At 56.3% G+C, this 17,598-nt stretch overlaps 1 protein-coding gene across 1 annotated transcript in view; it reads left to right on the top strand.

Moving 5' to 3' along the window:
- POLN (DNA polymerase nu) overlaps positions 1–17,598 on the top strand; it is a 137,625-nt gene that overhangs the window by 111,092 nt on the left and 8,935 nt on the right. Inside the window, 4 exon segments of the mRNA XM_081579010.1 lie at positions 4,606–4,688; positions 8,674–8,805; positions 11,282–11,392; positions 13,133–13,211. Of these exon segments, the coding sequence (XP_081435136.1) occupies positions 4,606–4,688; positions 8,674–8,805; positions 11,282–11,392; positions 13,133–13,211 (405 nt within the window).

Genomic DNA, 17,598 nt, shown 5'->3' with positions numbered 1-17,598 from the left:
CCTTCCCCGTGATTTTCTTAACAGCATCTGGCCCTTGTCTGCTGCCCTGTGATCAGCAGAAGCTGCTTCTCCTATCTTTACATTTTTAAAGCCAGTCCTTTCACTAAAATTATCAAACCATCCTTTTCTGGCATTAAATTCTCCCAGTTTAGATCCTTCATCTTCTTTTTGCTTTAAGTTGTCATGTGATGACTTTGCTTTTTCTCAAATCATATTCACATCTATATCTATCCTGCACCCACATAAAAGCTGTGTTTTCTTTTTATTTATTTATTTTTGGCTGCACTGGGTCCCGGTCGTTTCACGTGGGCTCTCTCGACTTGCCGTGGCTTCTCTCGTTTCAGAGCAGGGGCTCTAAGGCTTGGGCTCAGTAGTTGTGGCAGGCCAGCCTAGTTGCCCCGAGGCATGTGAAACCTTCCCTGACCAGAGATCAAACCCATGTCTTCTGCATTGGCAGCAGGATTCTCACCACTGGACCACCAGGGAGGTCCCATAGTGGCATTTTCAATACAAGATAAAGAGATTATTTTGCACAGGATCCAAGGTTTTTGTGCCTGCAGGCATCAGTTCAGTTCAGTTCAGTTCAGTCTCTCAGTCTTGTCCGACTCTTTGTGACCCTATGGACTACAGCACGCCAGGCTTCCCTGTATAGCCTGCAGCAGCAGCTTCATGAATTTCCTTTTCTTTTTTTTTACAATGATCCTTATGCTGGCTTAGTTTACCTTGAAACGGCAGCAACCACAGCCGCAGACCTCAATCTACTGTACGTATCACACGATTCAGCTTTTTCTCGGAACGTCATTAATTTTTTTCTGCTTCTGGGGAGTGCTTCCAGCGCCGCTAGTGGTGCTTTGTGTGGTGTTATTGAAGGTTCTCGGTGTTGCTCTAAGCATGATGAAAAATGCGTGTGAACAGAGAGGTCACCTCTTACTGCGAGTATCAGTTTACTGGAGAGACAAACTGCTCGCTCGGAAATGACAGGCATCCCAGGGCATTTGTAAGTGGATCCTCAGAGCACCTGAGCTCAGCGTGGTATCAATAGGAGGAGACGTCGAAGTCGTCACAGGAACTCAGCGGGCACCGCAGTTCATTCACGCAGGGACGGTTCCGCATCGCGGCTTCACGCCTGTCTACATTCCTCCACTGCCAAAGGCGGCCGTGTATGTTCTGTGTTTGTGTGCTTCAGTTTTAGTAAATTCTAACATTTTGTTATAGATTTGGGTACAGTTTATGGTAGTAAATGACAAAATAAAGTAGCATCTTATATTTTATGTGTTCATGATGCACCAAATATTTTCTTAATTTTTTCAGTATTCAGACTGTAAAGTTCATCTCCAAGTTTTTTCAAGTTGTTTTAAATCTCAAAAAAAAAATTTCGGTCTATTTCTTGGGGAAAACATACATGTGTATGCGGGCCCAGGATGTGCAATCCTGTGTCCCTCGGGTCCGGCTGTCTCCCAGCACAGTGGTGAGGGCTAGTGCGGCGGGCGGGCACCTTGCCTGGGCTCCCTTAGTAAGAGGCTGGCTTTACGAGTCCTGCTTTGTGAGTTTAAGGAAATATGCAGCGGCTCCTGTTTTCTCAAGAGTTTTTATTCAGAGTAGGATTGGGCTGGACTGGAGTTGGATTTTGTCACGGGTTTTTTCAACAGCTGTACAGGTGACCATGTAATTTCATGCAGTGAATTGTATTAACAGACTTCCTAACACTGAACCGACCTTGCTTTCCTGGTATAAGCTCTGCTTGGCCTTGAGGTGCTGTTTTCTCAATGTAGTGTTGGACTCTGTTTGCAAATATTCTATTTAAGATTGTTACATCAATCAATATTCATAGGCAATATTAGTCTGTAATTGTCCTTTTTTATGCGCTCTTGATCATGTTTTGGTATAACTTTATCATGTTTTGGTATAACTAAACTTTATTTGGACATTTTTGTTTATTTTTTCTGAAATGGCGTGCACGGTATGAGGACTCTAGTCTGAAGCTTTGTAGAATTCCCCTCAAAACCCCCTAAGCCTGGTGTTTTGTGGATAGTTCCATAATAATTTTCTCTACTTCTTCTACAGACATTTGTCTATTTAACTTTCTCTCTACAAGGGTCAGTTTTTATGACTGTGTTTTCTTAAGAATTTGTCCATTTCACCTGGGTTTGACAATTTACTTGCATAACATTATGCAAAATAATTTCTAAGTTGTTTTTAACTTCCTGCACATCCACTGCTACTTTCCTCTGTTGCTTCTTATTTTGTGTATCTGTGTTTGCCCTTTTAATTAAACTAGCTAGTGGTTTGTTCTGTATAAGAACCAGGGTTTTTATTTACTAATGAATCATCTTGCTGTTCTCTGCTTTATTTCTGCTCCCATCTTCAGTCTGACTTTATTATTTCACTCCTGTGTATTCTTTCGGTTTGTTTTTTCTTGCATTTATTTAATTCGTATACTTTTATTCTTTCATTTGTATTCATATAGACATTTAAGGTTGTGAAATTTCCTCACTTTTAGTATAATGCATTAGTTCTGACATATGATATCTTCATTAGAAACTATTTGATTTCTGTTTATATTTCTCTTCAACCAGAAGTTGGCTGATAAAAGTGTTTTTTGTTTTTTTTCTAGGTAGACAGGCTTTGGGGGGTTTTGTTTGTGTTTTCAATTTCTAGTTGTCTTGCACTGTGATCCGGGTGTTGTTTTAATATTCCTACTGTGTGAAGCCTTTTGAGGTTTTTTGTGTGCCCTGGTGCTTGATGGGTTCTTATGTGTGTGCCGTGCATGCTGCAGAAGAAAGTGTGTTCTGTTATCAGAAAGTGATGCTCGCTACTCATCCACCGCTACTATTGATTGTGTCTGGATCCTATCACAGGTTGACTCGAGGAAGAAGCAAGTCCAAGGAGAGTTTAATGCTGCTGCCTCAGACGACTTCCCAGCTCTGGATAGAACTGAGGGAGGGTCACCAGTGTAGTTTGATTTGGGGGGGGGGGCGCCTGCTCCAAAATGCCCTCCTTGGCCCCTCTCTGCAGGGTCACCAGACGGGTTTGTTGGGCCGGGGCCCTGGGCAGCTAACGGGGAAGCGGGTCTTAGGGAAAGTTTTCAGCAGGGTCCTTCCTGATTGGGTTTGGAGCGCCTGTGGATTTCCAAAATAAAGGGAGGTGGGTGAGGACCAAGGGTAGCTAGACACAGGGGCTGGCACACATTTGCCCTGAGCTTGAATGCATTTTGGTGTTATACCCCTGATCTAAAGACAGCTGCTGACAATACCAGGGTCAAGGGCAGGGTTTTAAAAAGTGGGCAAAACCACTTAACACAGAAGGAAAAGGAAAATGTGTGGGAACTTGGAAGTCAGGTGGTAAAATGGACGAACCCTAGGACATCACTGAAAATGGTGAGGCAGGCAGCTCCGAGGGCCCTCCTGCCGACAGAAACATCCAAAACGCAAGCACGCACTGTCAGACTGACTTTGTCGGAATGCTGAGACACCGTCAGCCGTTGGCAGCAATCAAGCCAGTGCTGAGTCAAGAAAAAAAGACTGAAAGAGTCAGGAGCACTTCGTGGTGTTCTCACTGGCCCACAGCGCACCTGTGACGCGGCAGCCCCCGCCCAGGGTTGGCCCCGTCCCTGCTCCAGAGAGAGCAAGCAGACCTGGGGTACAGAGCCGTGTCTGTTTGTCCCGACCCGTCCGGGAGCGGCCCAAGCACTGACACGGCGTTGATTCCCCAGCTCGGAACCCTCTCCAGGCAGAAAGGGGTGGCCTTGCCGGAAAACCATCAGAGATCTGCAACAGCGAGGGGCGGGGGGAGCCAACAGCAGAGCCCACAGCTCAGGGGTGGGAGGAGAAGCTGGGGGCAAGGGTCTTCAGGAAATAGGACGTTCAGAGCCCCGGCCTGCGAGGACAGCTGGGAGCCACGTGCAGGCCTGGGGCAGCCCCCACGCCCCACCCAGAGCCCTGAGCAGACCCTGAGCGCCACGGCCGCAGAGAAGGCAAGCTCTGCAGGAGGCCCCCCAGGGCAGGACGGGCTCCTCTGTGCGGCCGCTCTCCCTTCCTCCTTCCTGTCTCTCTGTCTCTGCCCACCTGACGGGCTCACTCCGTCAGGGAGACGTGGGGTGCGCGCGCAGCCGGGCGAGGAGGGCCTGGCAAGGGGAAGGGGCTGGGTGCCTGCCTGCCCCTCTGCTTCTCAGGCTCAGCTTTACTCTTAGGACATCGCGTGGGCACGCGCTGTCAGACGTGGACTGCTGCTGCTGTCTGGACACCCAGGACCGGGTCACGCCCCGGCCCCTCCCTCTGGGGGCAGGGTGCAGGCAGCCTGTGCAGTCCCGTGGAGGGTGCAGAAGCCGCCCCCTCGCTGCCCCCAGCGGCAGGGCCCAGCTCAGGCCTCTCTCCTGGCGGGCTGGCGCTTGGGCGGTGGAGCCGCTTTCTGGTTTGGGGTGTGGACGCCCCAGAACCTGGCTGGCTCGCATCTGCTGGGAGACCCTGGCTGACACGCATGCTGCAGACGCTGACCGTTTCCCCTGGGAAGGTCCTCGGGGTGAGGGGTGGCCGTGCAGTCGGACCCTGGAGGACCTCTGCGGACGAGGCGCCAGCCTGCCTCACCGCACGCCGTCTCTCCACGCAGGAAGGACATCTCCCCAGAGCGCGTGACACATGCAGAAAGGGAGCAGACCAAGAAGGTCGTGTACTCAGTGGTCTATGGAGCAGGTAGGTGCACTGGGCGGGAGGCCTGCGTCACCCGGAGGCCAGACGGGGCTCCGGGCGGCGGGGGGGGCCCTGCGTTGAAATGTGGCCGAGACATGGAGAGGCGCTCAGGCCCTGGAGCTCGTTCTGGGGTCCCCGGGCCCCGATTGTGTGTTGATGACTTTGTGGGTACCGGGTGCAGGCAGGCCGCTCACCCCCTTAACCCTCCGCCGCCACGGCCTCTTCAGTGGGAGCGGGCAGGCGTGCAGAAGCGAGGGCTTCCCGAGGCCTGCCCCCAGGCACAGCCTGGCTTCCAGGAGACTCCATCCCCCCCTCCCAGTGAGGACCTGTGTGTGCCCTGGGGGCTCCCCTAGACTCAGTCTGGCTCCTTCTGGAGAAGCCGCTGTGTTCTCTTCTGCGGAGGACCGGAGCTCTGCGCTGTAAACACGCAGTGAGTCAGTAGCCGTGAAGGTGAAGAGGGTGATTTGGCTGCCCTGAGCCCTCCCAGTGTCGGGGTTCCCACCCCAGGCCTCCGCGTCTGCTGTCCCCGTTGCCACCTTCCAGGCTGACGTCCAGGCTGACGGCCAGCTTCTGGGCGCCCGCCCGCCGGCTGCGTCTGCCTCATGGGAGGCGCGGGGCGTCCTGGGCACTCAAGCCCGGCTCCCAGGCTGTGATGCTGTGTTTTCACCCCAGCATGGTGGGTCCAGAAGTGGGCGCTCTGGGCATAGAGGGCATGGGGCCGAGGCCGGGTTTCAGGGTCGTGATCATGGTGACGATGATGACAAGAGGCTACGGAGAGAGCAGGACAGGGACGAGCGAGACGACGTCCCCCGCCCCCTCCCCAAGTGGTCCCCCCACCCTTCTCCCCAGGGCTCAGCGAAGGGCTGTCCCCCAGAAACAGGAGTGTCTGCTGCCTGGGGCCTTGGCCAGGAGGGCAGGCTGGGCTCACCACTCCCCTCAGCCCCCTGGACTCCGGCTGCCTGCCCCCCACCCCGGCCCTGGCCCGTGGACACCTCCACCTGGAAGCGGCCCTCGGCCTCCCGTCCTGCTCTGAGCTCCTGCCACCCGTAGAGCCAGTTCAAACTTGATTCTCCTCCAGCTGTTGCCGCCTCTGAAGCTCACCTCCACACCCAGTCTCTGGGGGGTGCTGGGTGCCAGCTCCACACCCAGCTCCGGGGCTGCTGCTCCGCGGGGCTGGCATTTGTCAGACGAGCCATGCGAGCCAGTCCATGGGGGCAACTGAGCCACAGGACTCGCCCAGCGCAGCTGCTGGTCCCGCAGGGCCCATTGACCCTGGCTGGGCCGGGCTGTGCTTCACGGGCTGCCCAGGAGCCGGCCGGCTGTGGGCCAGCATCCCAGGACGCGCGCCAGGCTCCCACGAGGCCCTGGGGCTGAAACAAGAGGAGAACGGTTCCCGTTCTGTGCGGGGCAGAGAGTGCTGGGGAAGACAGAGTGAATGTTCCTCCTAAAGCTAGTTTCATCTCACACACACACACCTGGGCACACGCAGACACACATACATGCATGCACACAGGAGGCAACTCACCCTCTGTAGGAGAAGCCAGATGGGTGTTCACGTGGGGCCTGTGAGGTGCGGGCCCCGCGTGCTCCTGCCCAGGGCATCCTCACCCACCGGTGCCCCCAGGGAGACAGGCCTGCATTTTCACAGCTGAAACAGCAGGAACTGATCAGCTCAATCAAAGTGTGGGTGAAGAAGGGGCAGGAAGCGCCGGACGGAAGCCCTCACGGAGCCAAACAGCGTCACACTTGGGGGCAGGGGACTCCGCGGTCTTAGAGTGGGACAGACCCCTAGCAAGGGCGTGGGGAGCAAGTGCCAGGGCCGGACAACTGAGCCGAACTTCGGTCTCCGACTCAGCCCATCTCTGCTTCTCTCAGACTTCCGCAGCACTGGCCCGTCTCAGGAGCAGGGACCTAGGGACGCCCCAGCAGCCCGCAGACGGGAGAGGTGTCCTTCCCAGCCTCAGTGACTGGGAAGGAGACTGGGGCCTCCGCACCGCCCTCTCCCGCGGACACTGGCTCTAAAGTGTGCCGGGGTTAGCACCACACACAGCCACCTGAAGGTCCTGAAGGCGCCCGAAAGCAGACAGAACCGCGGTGGCCAACACTTGGGAGGAAGGAGGGGACCCGGCGAGCTTTCTCACTCTCCACCTGAAGGCCGGTGCCCGTCAGGGCCAGGCGTGGCTCAGACTCCAGCAGAAGCGAGAGCCTGACTAGCGTGCAGACCCAGAGGACGGAGGCTGGGCAACCAGTGAATTTGGAGAGAGGCGGGAGAAACCTCAGAAAGCGGAGCGCCGAAGCAGAGCGCCACATCCTGACCTTGAACTCGGCCCGCACCTCTGGCTGCCCCTGCCCGACCGGACATGAATGGGCCGGCTTCAGCCGACAGGACCAGGCCCAGGTTCAGCCGCTGCTGGGTAGCTCAGATGGTAAAGAATCTGCCTACAATGCAGGAGACCCGTGTTCGATGCCTGGGTTGGGAAGATCCCCTGCAGAAGGAAATGGCAACCTACTCCAGTATTCTTGCCTGGAGAATTCCATGGACAGAGGAACTTGGCAGGCTACAGTCCATGGGGTCACAAAGAGCTGGACACGACTAAGCCACTGTCACTCACTCACTCACTGCGGGGGGACCCAGTTTGAAATTTGACTTTAGCCAAATTAACTGATCCTGTACTGCTGAGAGAAACATAGCCGAATCTAGAGTGTCTACAACATGCCATCTACAATAGCCAGGACGGTCAAAATTACAGAAATTTGAAGAAAGAGGATAGCTTGATCCATACTCAGAAGAAAAGACATGTATGCCTGAGTCACTTTACTGCAGACCTGAAACTAATACTGTAAGTCAACTACAGTAATTAAAGATCCAACAAACTACTGATACACCTGTCAACATGGATGAGCCTCAACATATTATGCCAAATGAAAAAAGAAATCCAAACACAAAGGAGAACTTATAGTATATAATTAATTACACCATTTAAATGAAATTCTAGGACATTCACAGTTAATTTACAGCATGACATACTTTATGTTATATTAATTTTTCCACAAGAAAATAACGAAAAGAAAATCTGCACTGATAGAGAGTGAGCAAGTGGTTTCCTGGGACCTGGAGGTATAACCACAATTCAGGGTGTCGTCCTGGAACTCGGGTGCCATCCTGGAACTTGGGGTGTCATCCTGGAATCCAGGGTACCGTCCTAGAACTTGGGGTGCAGTCCTGGAAGTCTAGGCCCTGTCCTGGAACCCGGGGTGCCATCTTGGAATTTTGGGTTCTATCCTAGGACTTGGGGGCCTGTCCTGGAACTTGGAGTGCCATCCTGGAACTTGGGGTGTCATCCTAGAACTCAGGGTGCTGTCCTGGAACCCAGGGTGCAGCCCTGGAACTTTGGGTCCTGTCTTGGAACTTGGGGTCCTGTCCTGGAACTTTCGGTCCTGTTCTGGAACTTGGGATGCTATCCTGACTAGAGACCTTGCTATAAGAAGCTTCATCAGATCACTTGTGTCCTGAAAGAACCAAATATTAGTCTGGAGCAGATGTATTTGTCTCAAAAATAAATCCCCTGGAAGGGAGCTACCTACCCCCATCCCCTCATGACCTGGCCCCGGGACTTTCCCTTCCTCATTATGCGCCCACACTCCCCAGGCTCCCCCAGTTCTAGGGGCAGGCCTCCCTCTGGACAGCCTGCAAGCAGGTCCCATCCCCTGAAAGACCTGCCAGATCGTCGGTCAGCATTCTAATAAATGAATGTTTAACAGGCCCCAGTCCAGACTGGCCAGCACCAAGCACTTAGACCTTGGAGCCAAAAGCCAGCACCGTCCTGATCAGTCAGAAGAGGCTGGGGTGCCCGCTGGACCTCGACTCACCGAGTCTCTCTGGAGCCTCTGTGGGCTCGCTTCCACGCATGCTGGTCACTGCCTGGTGCCCCCAGGACCCACTGGGTCAGAGTTAGGCTGACTGCTGACCGAGTTTCTGCTCACACAGGGAAGGAGCGGCTTGCTGCTTGCCTCGGAGTTCCTGTTCAGGAAGCTGCCCGGTTTTTGGAGAGCTTTCTGCAGAAGTACAAGAAAATAAAGGACTTCACCCAAGCAACCATTGCCCGGTGTCACCAGACAGGTGAGCCAGCTGCAGCCAAAGCCATGGGCAGCCCCTCCTCCCTCCCAGGCCCTCTGAGAAGCAGCCAGGGGGTCTCCCGGGCCCTCCTCTGGTGGGGGGTGGGGGCTGCTGGAACCGGGTGAGCTCCAGCCCCACTGGGGAGATGGGACCACAGACTCCACGCGAGGAGGGTCCAGAGACAGGCTCTCCTCGAGGCCTCACACCCTGGCGTGAGTGAGGAATGCTGAGTGGGTCGGCTCACAGAGAGAGCGAGTCCTGCACCTGAAAAGGGAGAATTGTGGTTTATCTACAGAATTTGCCCATAGTCTGGTCACAGATTTCAGAGGATATCAAATAGAGCATATTCTGTGACCACAATGGAATAGGAAGGTAGCTTTATATCTGCATGTGAGGCCATCCATCCATCTGCCTACTTGAAAGACTCACCGCACTCCTGAATAATTGCGGAGTTTAGTTCATTGTTTAATTACTTCTTCTCTGGCTGCACCTCACTGCACAAAGGATCTTAGTTCCCCGACCAGGGATCAAACCCGCGCCCCTGCAGTGGAAGCATGGAGTCTTAACCACTGGGCCACCAGGGAAGTCTCTGATGTAGGACTTTAAAAAGAAGTCCCAAGTGAATGACAAACATTTTAGAAATAAATGACAGTATAAGTTTCTCATTGTAAAACTGTGAGACGTGGCCACCATTTAGAGATGAAGGGATTTTTTTTTAAGTGTTTCAAAAAGGAAGACAAATCTCTAGACATAAAAGACAGTCTTCAGCCCAGAGACTCACAGCATAGAGCGGCAGAGCGGACTGAGGAGGGAGGGGGCAGCGCCGCGGCGGCTCCTGGACAGACGCGGGGCGGGGCTCGGCGCTCGTCCCAGCCGAGCAGGTCCCAGACCCACTCCCTGCCCCGGGGGCTTGCTGCTGACCCCCTCTCAGGAGCCCGCGAGCGCGGCTGCCCCTGGCCTGACCAGCCCGAGCGGGCCAGGTCAGTGCTCACCTGCGGCAACCTCCTGGGGGCTCCAGGAAGCCAGCAAACCGTCTCCACCCGCCATGAGCACCTCACGGGCCTCAGGCTCCCTGGGCCGGGGTGAGCCCCACACCTGGATGCGGCAAGAGGCTACCGATTGCGAAATGCTAGGACGGTGACAGAAGCAGTGTTGATGAGTCCGTCCACGGAGCCGCCGCGGGTGGAGACAGTCAAACGCAGGCCCTTGTGCCGTGCGGTGTGGGCCGCTGTTGACGGGCTCCAGTGATACTGACTTAGTCCTCGCTGCAACTCAGATGCTTGGGCGGCCCCGTTGCCGGCTTTACAGAGGAAGAGGAGGAGCACGGAAGGGGCAGCCGCTTCCCGAGTCCACACGGCTGGCGGAGGTGCTGGCTGGGACCCCCACCCACCCCCGGCTGCCCGGCGGAGCCAGTGCCCCTCTGTGGGAGGCCCTGCAGGCCTGCCCAGAACCCTTCTCAAGGGGCCCAGGGCCTTCTGTGTCCCAGCGCGAAGCACGCGTGCCCTCTGATGCAGCGTTGCACATGTGAGCAGACACTCAGTGACCCTCAGGTACGCCGCAAGTGTTTGTTGAACGGCTACCCGGTGCCAGGCACCGTGCTGACAGCAGGAGTTCATTGCTTCCCTGGAGCCCTGACCCTGGGACGTGGCCCACAAGTGAGCAAGTCTATCCAGACGGTGCAGACGCAGGAAGCACAGTGCCCAGCACGCAGTCAGAAATCCCTGGAAAAGCGCAGAGGCAGAGACGGCAGGCTCGGCTCGCGCAGCCTTAACTACGCGCTTTGTAGCAGGTGCTCAGGACACGGTCATTTTTATAACGACCGCATATACGAGCAGTTCTTCCAATCCCCAGAGACGTATAAGATCAAGCTGGGGATTTAGTTCTTACCAACACCTAGTACAACCAGCATCCTCATCGGTCAGGAGCATAACCAACGCGGCACCTCTCGGCTCTTTTTCCTAAAGAGGATCCCAGGGACGGAAGCTTGGGGCCCACGGAGCTTGTCCCTGGAGTGAGGGATGTGGTCTCTGACGCAGACCCCCAACCCCTCCCTGCGCGGACTAAGGATTGATGTTTCCTCCCCAGTTCCAGCTGCCACCTGTCCAGAATTACTCCTGCACCCAAGTCCCACACGTGGCTTTTCACCTTCTAGTGTAAAAATCACCCTCTGTCCCATGTCAGACCTAAGCGCAGCACAGGAGGCAGAGAGGGTGCGAAGCTTGCCGCCAGGCAAGCCCAGGCCCCCGCCACTGTCCCGCTTCCCGACAAAGAACCCGTGTCCGCACAGAACAGCGTGTCCCGCGCTGGACAGGGACTGAAGGCCTCTGCGCGGAGCTCTGGCAGTGCTGCCCAGGCTGCGGCGGAGCGGGGCGGGGCGGGACGGGCGGGACCTCCGCTGGAGCAGCTGCGGCCAGAGGGCAGGGTCCCGGGACGCCGCTCCCGCTCACGGCTGCCCTCTTGCTTTCCCCACCGGCCGCAGGCTACGTGGAGTCCATCATGGGCCGTAGGAGGCTGCTGCCCAGCATCCGAGCTCAAGACCCGCAGCTTCGGGCGCAGGCAGAGCGGCAGGCGGTGAACTTCGTGGTGCAAGGTGCCGGAGCCCCTCTCCTCCTGGGTTTTCAGCCCCGTGGGATGGGCGACTGTCAGAGCTGCCCCCTCGAGGCCAGCTTTGCAGGTGGCAGGCAGGCTCCCGGAGGTCGTCCGCAAGCGCTAGAGTCAGATGGAGGCCCGTCCCACGACCCTCAGCCCGGATTCTCCCTGCACCCCTGGCAGGTGTGAGGCCGCGGGGCCCGCGCTCCTTCCAGGGATCCGTGCAGGAAGCAGGCCTCCAGCTCTGGGAGCCCCTGGGTGTCTGCAGCCGCTCAGCCTCTGGGTGGTAGAAGGGCAGAGGCATGACCACAGTCCACATGCCTGGCGCCCTCCTTGGGAGGCCCCGGGAGCCCGGGAGCCCAGCCGCATCCCCACTTGTGACCTCAGGGGTCAGGGGTGGAGAGCCAAGGCCCGCAGGCCCAGAGGCAGGGCTGGAGGCAGGACGGAGCCCTGGAGGGGTGTCTGTGGTAGGAGGGACCCAGCAGACCCGGAGCAGGAGGTGTGGGCCACGGGGGACAGAGGGCGAGTCCCCGCAAGCCCCACGGAGGAGCCAGCACAGCACTGCCCCAGGCTCGGCCTCGCACCTCGCTTGGCAAGCGGAGAGGACGCTGCCCCACCTCTGCCCTGGCCCCCCACCTGTCTTCCCCTCTTGTCTCCTCACCTCCTCTCAGCCCTGCCCACTCCTCCTAAGGCAGCAAGCCTCCTGACATCCAGCCAGGGCAGAGGGTCCCCAGGCCCCGAGACCCCTCAAGGCCGGCAGGCTGGCCGCGGAGACCCGCTGTGCTCCGGGGGGCAGCTGCTGCCCTGAGGTGGGGGGGTGGCGGCCCACAGACTGCAGACTTGTTTCTCCATGAACCTCGGAACTTTGAAGGGCTTAAGGCCAGGAATGGAGACCTGAGCTTCAGTCTTGTCCCAGGAGCAGAGCCGGTTGTTGAGACACCCACTGTGAGCTGGGCACTGGAATGAGCAGCTCCCCGGTGCTGGCCCGCCCCTTGCAGAGTGCCGGCTGACCGTGTGATTGGCCCCGCCCACGTCCGGGGGCTGGGACGCAGCCCCGCTCTGCTGGAAGCCTGAGGCTTGCCAACGGTCAAGAGCCACGTGGCAGGAGGACCCCGGGAGCAGGGAGGGACCCACGGCCTCAGTCCCGGCCCCGTTGTCCTGCCGGCCGGTGCGGTGGACACGGTGTGGTCAGAGCCCGTGAGTGTGCTGAGACCCTGCTCCCAGGGCCGTGGGGTGAGCCGCGTTACATGGCAAAAGGGGTCCTGCAGGTGTAGGGTCCTCAGTCAGCTGACCTCAGCTCGTCAGAAGGGGACATCCCAGGTGGACCTGGCCTGACCAGGTGGGCCCTTGAGAGAAGGTTTAGGGGCCAGAGTCCAAGGCTCTGACCGTGGAGGAGTCAAGCGCACTCTCGGGAGAGGCCCACGGCCCCCAGGAAGCAGGAACCTCCATCCACTGGCTCCAAGGAAGTGAACCTGGCTGTCACCGAGGTCATCCGAGAGGGAGTGTTCCCTAGCAGAGCCTCCAGATGAGGCCCTGGCCAGGGGCCAGGTCCACAGGAGCGGAGAGGCCCCCACACCTGCAGGAGCGGAGAGGCCAGAGGGAGACCCACGCGGTTCTGGCCCGCTAGGTGCGGGGCCACGCGCCCCACGGTGTGGACGGCTCAGCCCACCCGCCCACCCGGGCGGCAGGCTGCGGGCCGGGCCTCACACAGCACCTGAACCGGAGCTCTTTGGCCCCACAGGCTCGGCTGCCGACCTCTGCAAGATGGCCATGATCCGTGTCTTCACGGCCGTGGCCACGTCGCCTACCCTGACAGCCAGGTTAGTGAGTGAGCTGCCAGCCCCCCGGCCCGGCCCCTGGGGCCTGCCCTCCCCAGCGGGGTGTGAGCCTGCCACCCGCCCCAGCTCCATCTCTGCCCCGGTTGCTCCCTGGGGGTGCTCCACCCAGGCGCTGCTGGCCCCCCAAGGTCCTGGCCTGGGCGCAGGTGGGGGGTGAATTCTCCCCCGGGACCCCAGGGTCCCCTCCTGGCAGCCCCCAGTCTCCTCCTCCCTCCTCGGCCTCCATGTGTGTTTGCCCACCTCACCCTAGGCTCTGGCTCTGCGTGTGGCCAAGGGGGGCCTGCCCTGCTGAGGAGCCCCTCCCCGGGACTCAGCCTGCCCACACCCAGGGCGAAGCACACGTCGGGTTAGGTGGGAAAACCTTCTGAAACGCTGTGTGTCATGGGCCCACCCTGAGGGGCGTGTTCTCACCCCCACATGCCTGCAGCGCGTCCCCAGCAGTGAGGACAGCTGGACTCCTCTCCTGCTGCCGCTGGGCCAGGGGACCCACTGGGACACGGGGACCTCCTGGGCCAGGGGACCCGCTGGGGCAGGGGACCTCCTGGGGCAGGGGACCCGCTGGGCCAGGGGACCCGCTGGGGCAGGAGACCCACTGGGGCACAGGGACCCCCTGGGGCAGGAGACCTGCTGGGGCACAGGGACCCACTGGGGCAAGGGACTCGCTGGGGCAGGAGACCCCCTGGGGCAGGAGACCTCCTGGGGCAGGGGACCTCCTGGGGCAGGGGACCCGCTGGGGCAGGAGACCCCCTGGGGCAGGAGACCCCCTGGGGCACGGGTACCCGCGCCCAGAGCCACCCTCTCCACAGAGCTCGCTGCGTTCTTGCGCTTCTGGTGCTCTTACATCCTCAAGGTGAAGGACGCTTCCCTCACCTAACGTCGTCCACCTTTACTCAAGAAGCTTTCTCCTTTATGTCCTCCTGTTCATGGTCACTGTGGAGCCTATATTCTTTTTTCTTTAATTATTTATTTTAATTGAAGAATAATTCCTTTACAATACAGTGATGGTTTCTGCCATACATCGACATGAATCAGCCACAGGTGTACACGCGTCCCCGCATCCCGAACCCCACCACCACCTCCTTCCCCACCCCATCCCCCTGTGTTGTCCCCAAGCACTGGCTTTGGGTGCCCTGCTGCATGCATCGAACTTGCACTGGTCATCTGTTTCACATATGGTAACATGAAAATGAAAGTCGCTCAGCCGTGTCCAACTCTTTGCGACCTATGGACTGTACAGTCCATGGAATTTTCCAGGCCAGAACACTGGAGTGGGTAGCCTTTCCCTTCTCCAGGGTATTTTCCCAACCCAGGGATCGAACCCAGGTCTCCTGCATTGCTGGCAGATTCTTTACCAGCTGAGCTATCAGGGAAGCCCTATGTACCTTATTGCCAAATTCAGACTTAAATTGAAGAAAGTAGGGAAAACCACTAGACCATTCAGGTGTGACCTATATCAAATCCCTTATAATTATACAGTGGAAGTGACAAATAGATTCAAGAGATTAGATTTGATAGACAGAGTGCCTGAAGAACTATGGACGGAGGTTTGTGACATTGTACAGGAGATAGGGAGCAAGACCATCCCCAAGAAAAAGAAATGCAAAACGGCAAAATGGCTATCTAAGGAGGTCTTACAAATGGCTGAGAAAAGAAGAGAAGCGAAAGGCAAGGGAGAAAAGGAAGGATATACCCATTTGAATACAGAGTTCCAAAGAATAGCAAGGAGAGATAAGAAAGCCTTCCTCAGTGATCAATGCAAAGAGATAGAGAAAACAATAGAATGGAAAAATCTAGAGATCTCTTCAAGAAAATCAGAGATACCAAGGGAACATTTCATGCAAAGTTGGCTCAATAAAGGACAGAAATGGTATGGACCTAACAGAAGCAGAAGATGTTAAGAAGAAGTGGCGAGAATACACAGAAGAACTATACCAAAAAGATCTTTATGACCCAGATAACCACGATGGTGTGATCACTCACCTAGAGCCAGACATCCTGGAATGTGAAGTCAAGTGGGCCTTAGGAAGTATCACTACGAACAAAGCTAGTGGAGGTGATGGAATTCCACTTGAGCTATTTCAAATCCTCAAAGATAATGCTGTGAAAGCGCTGCACTCAATATGCCAGCAAATTTGGAAAACTCAGCAGTGGCCACAGGACTGGAAAAGGTCAGTTTTCATTCTAATCCCAAAGAAAGGCAATGCCAAAGAATGTTCAAACTACTGCACAATTGCACTCATCTCACACGCTAGCAAAGTAATGCTCAAAATTCTCCAAGCCAGGCTTCAGCAATACGTGAACCATGAACATCCAGATGTTCAAGCTGGATTTAGAAAAGGCAGAGAGAGGAACCAGAGATCAAATTGTCAACATCCGTTGGATCATCGAAAAAGCAAGAGAGTTCCAGAAAAACATCTATTTCTGCTTTATTGACTATGCCAAAGCCTTTGACTGTGTGGACCACAACAAACTCTGGGAAATTCTTCAAAAGATGGGAATACCAGACCATCTGACCTGCCTCTTGAGAAACCTGTGTGCAGGTCAGGAAGCAGCAGTTAGAACTGGACATGGAACAACAGACTGGTTCCAAATTGGGAAAGGAGTATGTCAAGGCTGTATATCGTTACCCTGCTTATTTAACTTATATGCAGAGTACATCATGAGAAACGCTGGGCTGGAAGAAGCACATGCTGGAATCACGATTGCTGGGAGAAATATCAATAACCTCAGATATGCAGATGACACCACCCTTATGACAGAAAGTGAAGAAGAACTAAAGAGCCTCTTGATGAAAGTGAAAGAGGAGAGTGAAAAAGGTGGCTTCAAACTCAACATTCAGAAAATTAAGGTTATGGCATCTGGTCCCATCACTTCATGGCAAATAAAGATGGGGAAACAGTGACAGACTTTATTTTGGGGGGCTCCAAAATCACTGCAGATGGTGACTGCAGCCATGAAATTAAAAGACGCTTGCTCCTTGGAAGAAAAGTTATGACCAACCTAGACAGCATATTAAAAAGCAGAGACATTACTTTGCCAACAAAGGTCCATCTAGTCAAAGCGATGGTTTTTCCAGTAGTCATGTATGGCTGTGAGAATTGGACTATAAAGAAAGCTGAGCGCCGAAGAATTGTTGCTTTTGAACTGTGGTGTTGGAGAAGACTCTTGAGAGTCCCTTGGACTTCAAGAGATCCAACCAGTCCATCCTAAAGGAAATCAGTCCTGAATATTCATTGGAAGGACTGATGTTGAAGCTGAAACTCCAATACTATGGCCACCTGATGTGAAGAACTGACTCATTTGAAAAGACCCTGATGCTGGGAAAGACTGAAGGCAGGAGGAGAAGGGGACAACAGAGGATGAGATGGTTGGATGGCATCACCGACTCGATGGACATGAGTTTGAGTAAGCTCCAGGAGTTGGTGATGGACAGGGAGGCCTGGCGTGCTGCAGTACTTGGGGTCACAAAGAGTCGGACACGACTGAGCGACTGACCTGAACTGAACTGAACGTACGTGTTTCAATGCTATCCTCTCAAATCATCCCACCCTCGTCTTCTCCCACTGAGTCCAAAAGTCGTTTCTTGGAATTTAGAAAGGCGGTACCAAAAATCCTACGTGCAGGGCAGCAGAGGGGCCTACATTCTCTGGGCAATTCCAGCACCTTTGTAGAGGAGCACGTCCCAGGCAGAGGCCTGGCCCAGGAACGTGGTGTCACGTCCCAGTGTGAGAGGGGGCCTCTCCCGCCCTGCCCTGCAGCTCACACCCCGGGGAGCAGCGCTGTCCCCCAGGCCTGGGGGAAGGACGCAGCGTGGGATGCCTGGGAGCCGGTGCCTGCGGCTCATGCCCAGGGTCTGGGCTGTCGTCCTGCCTCTGCCGTGGCAGGGTGTGGGCGAGCCCAGTGGGCGCGTGCTCATCTCTCGGGGTCTCTCCTGCCGGCTCCCTGACCGGGTCCTGAACGCGTGCCTCCTGCTCGCCTGTGTCGCTTCCGGGGGTGACCTGGCCGAGCGTGTGCAGGGCCCGGGCCACTCTCTGTCTCGGCAGCAGCCAGAAACCAGGGCCCGCTCTGCCCTCGCGCTTCTGTAGGTCCAGGAAGTTTCTGCGGGCCGCGGGAGGGAAGCCAGCAGACGAGGGTCTGGGGCTGTTTAGAGGAATCCAGAAACACGGCGGCCACCCTCTGCCCAGTGTCTTCAGGAAACGCATTTCGTAACAAAACACTTCGACCGCATCCTGCCACTTTAGAAATGGGAGCAGGCCGTCCACACTGTGCCTGTGAACACGACCGCGGGAACGGAGGGGCAGGTGCGGGCCGGGTCCCCAGAGCCAAGGCTGGATAGCATCTCCTGGGTTCCTGACACGTCGTCCTCACC

The sequence above is a fragment of the Giraffa tippelskirchi genome, chromosome 1 (genome assembly GCF_054371585.1).
Source record: "Giraffa tippelskirchi isolate mGirTip1 chromosome 1, T2T-mGirTip1v1.2.pri, whole genome shotgun sequence".
Classification (NCBI taxonomy): domain Eukaryota; kingdom Metazoa; phylum Chordata; class Mammalia; order Artiodactyla; family Giraffidae; genus Giraffa; species Giraffa tippelskirchi.
The sequence above is the reverse complement of the archived record's forward strand: the minus strand, read 5'-3'. Positions and strand labels throughout refer to the sequence as shown.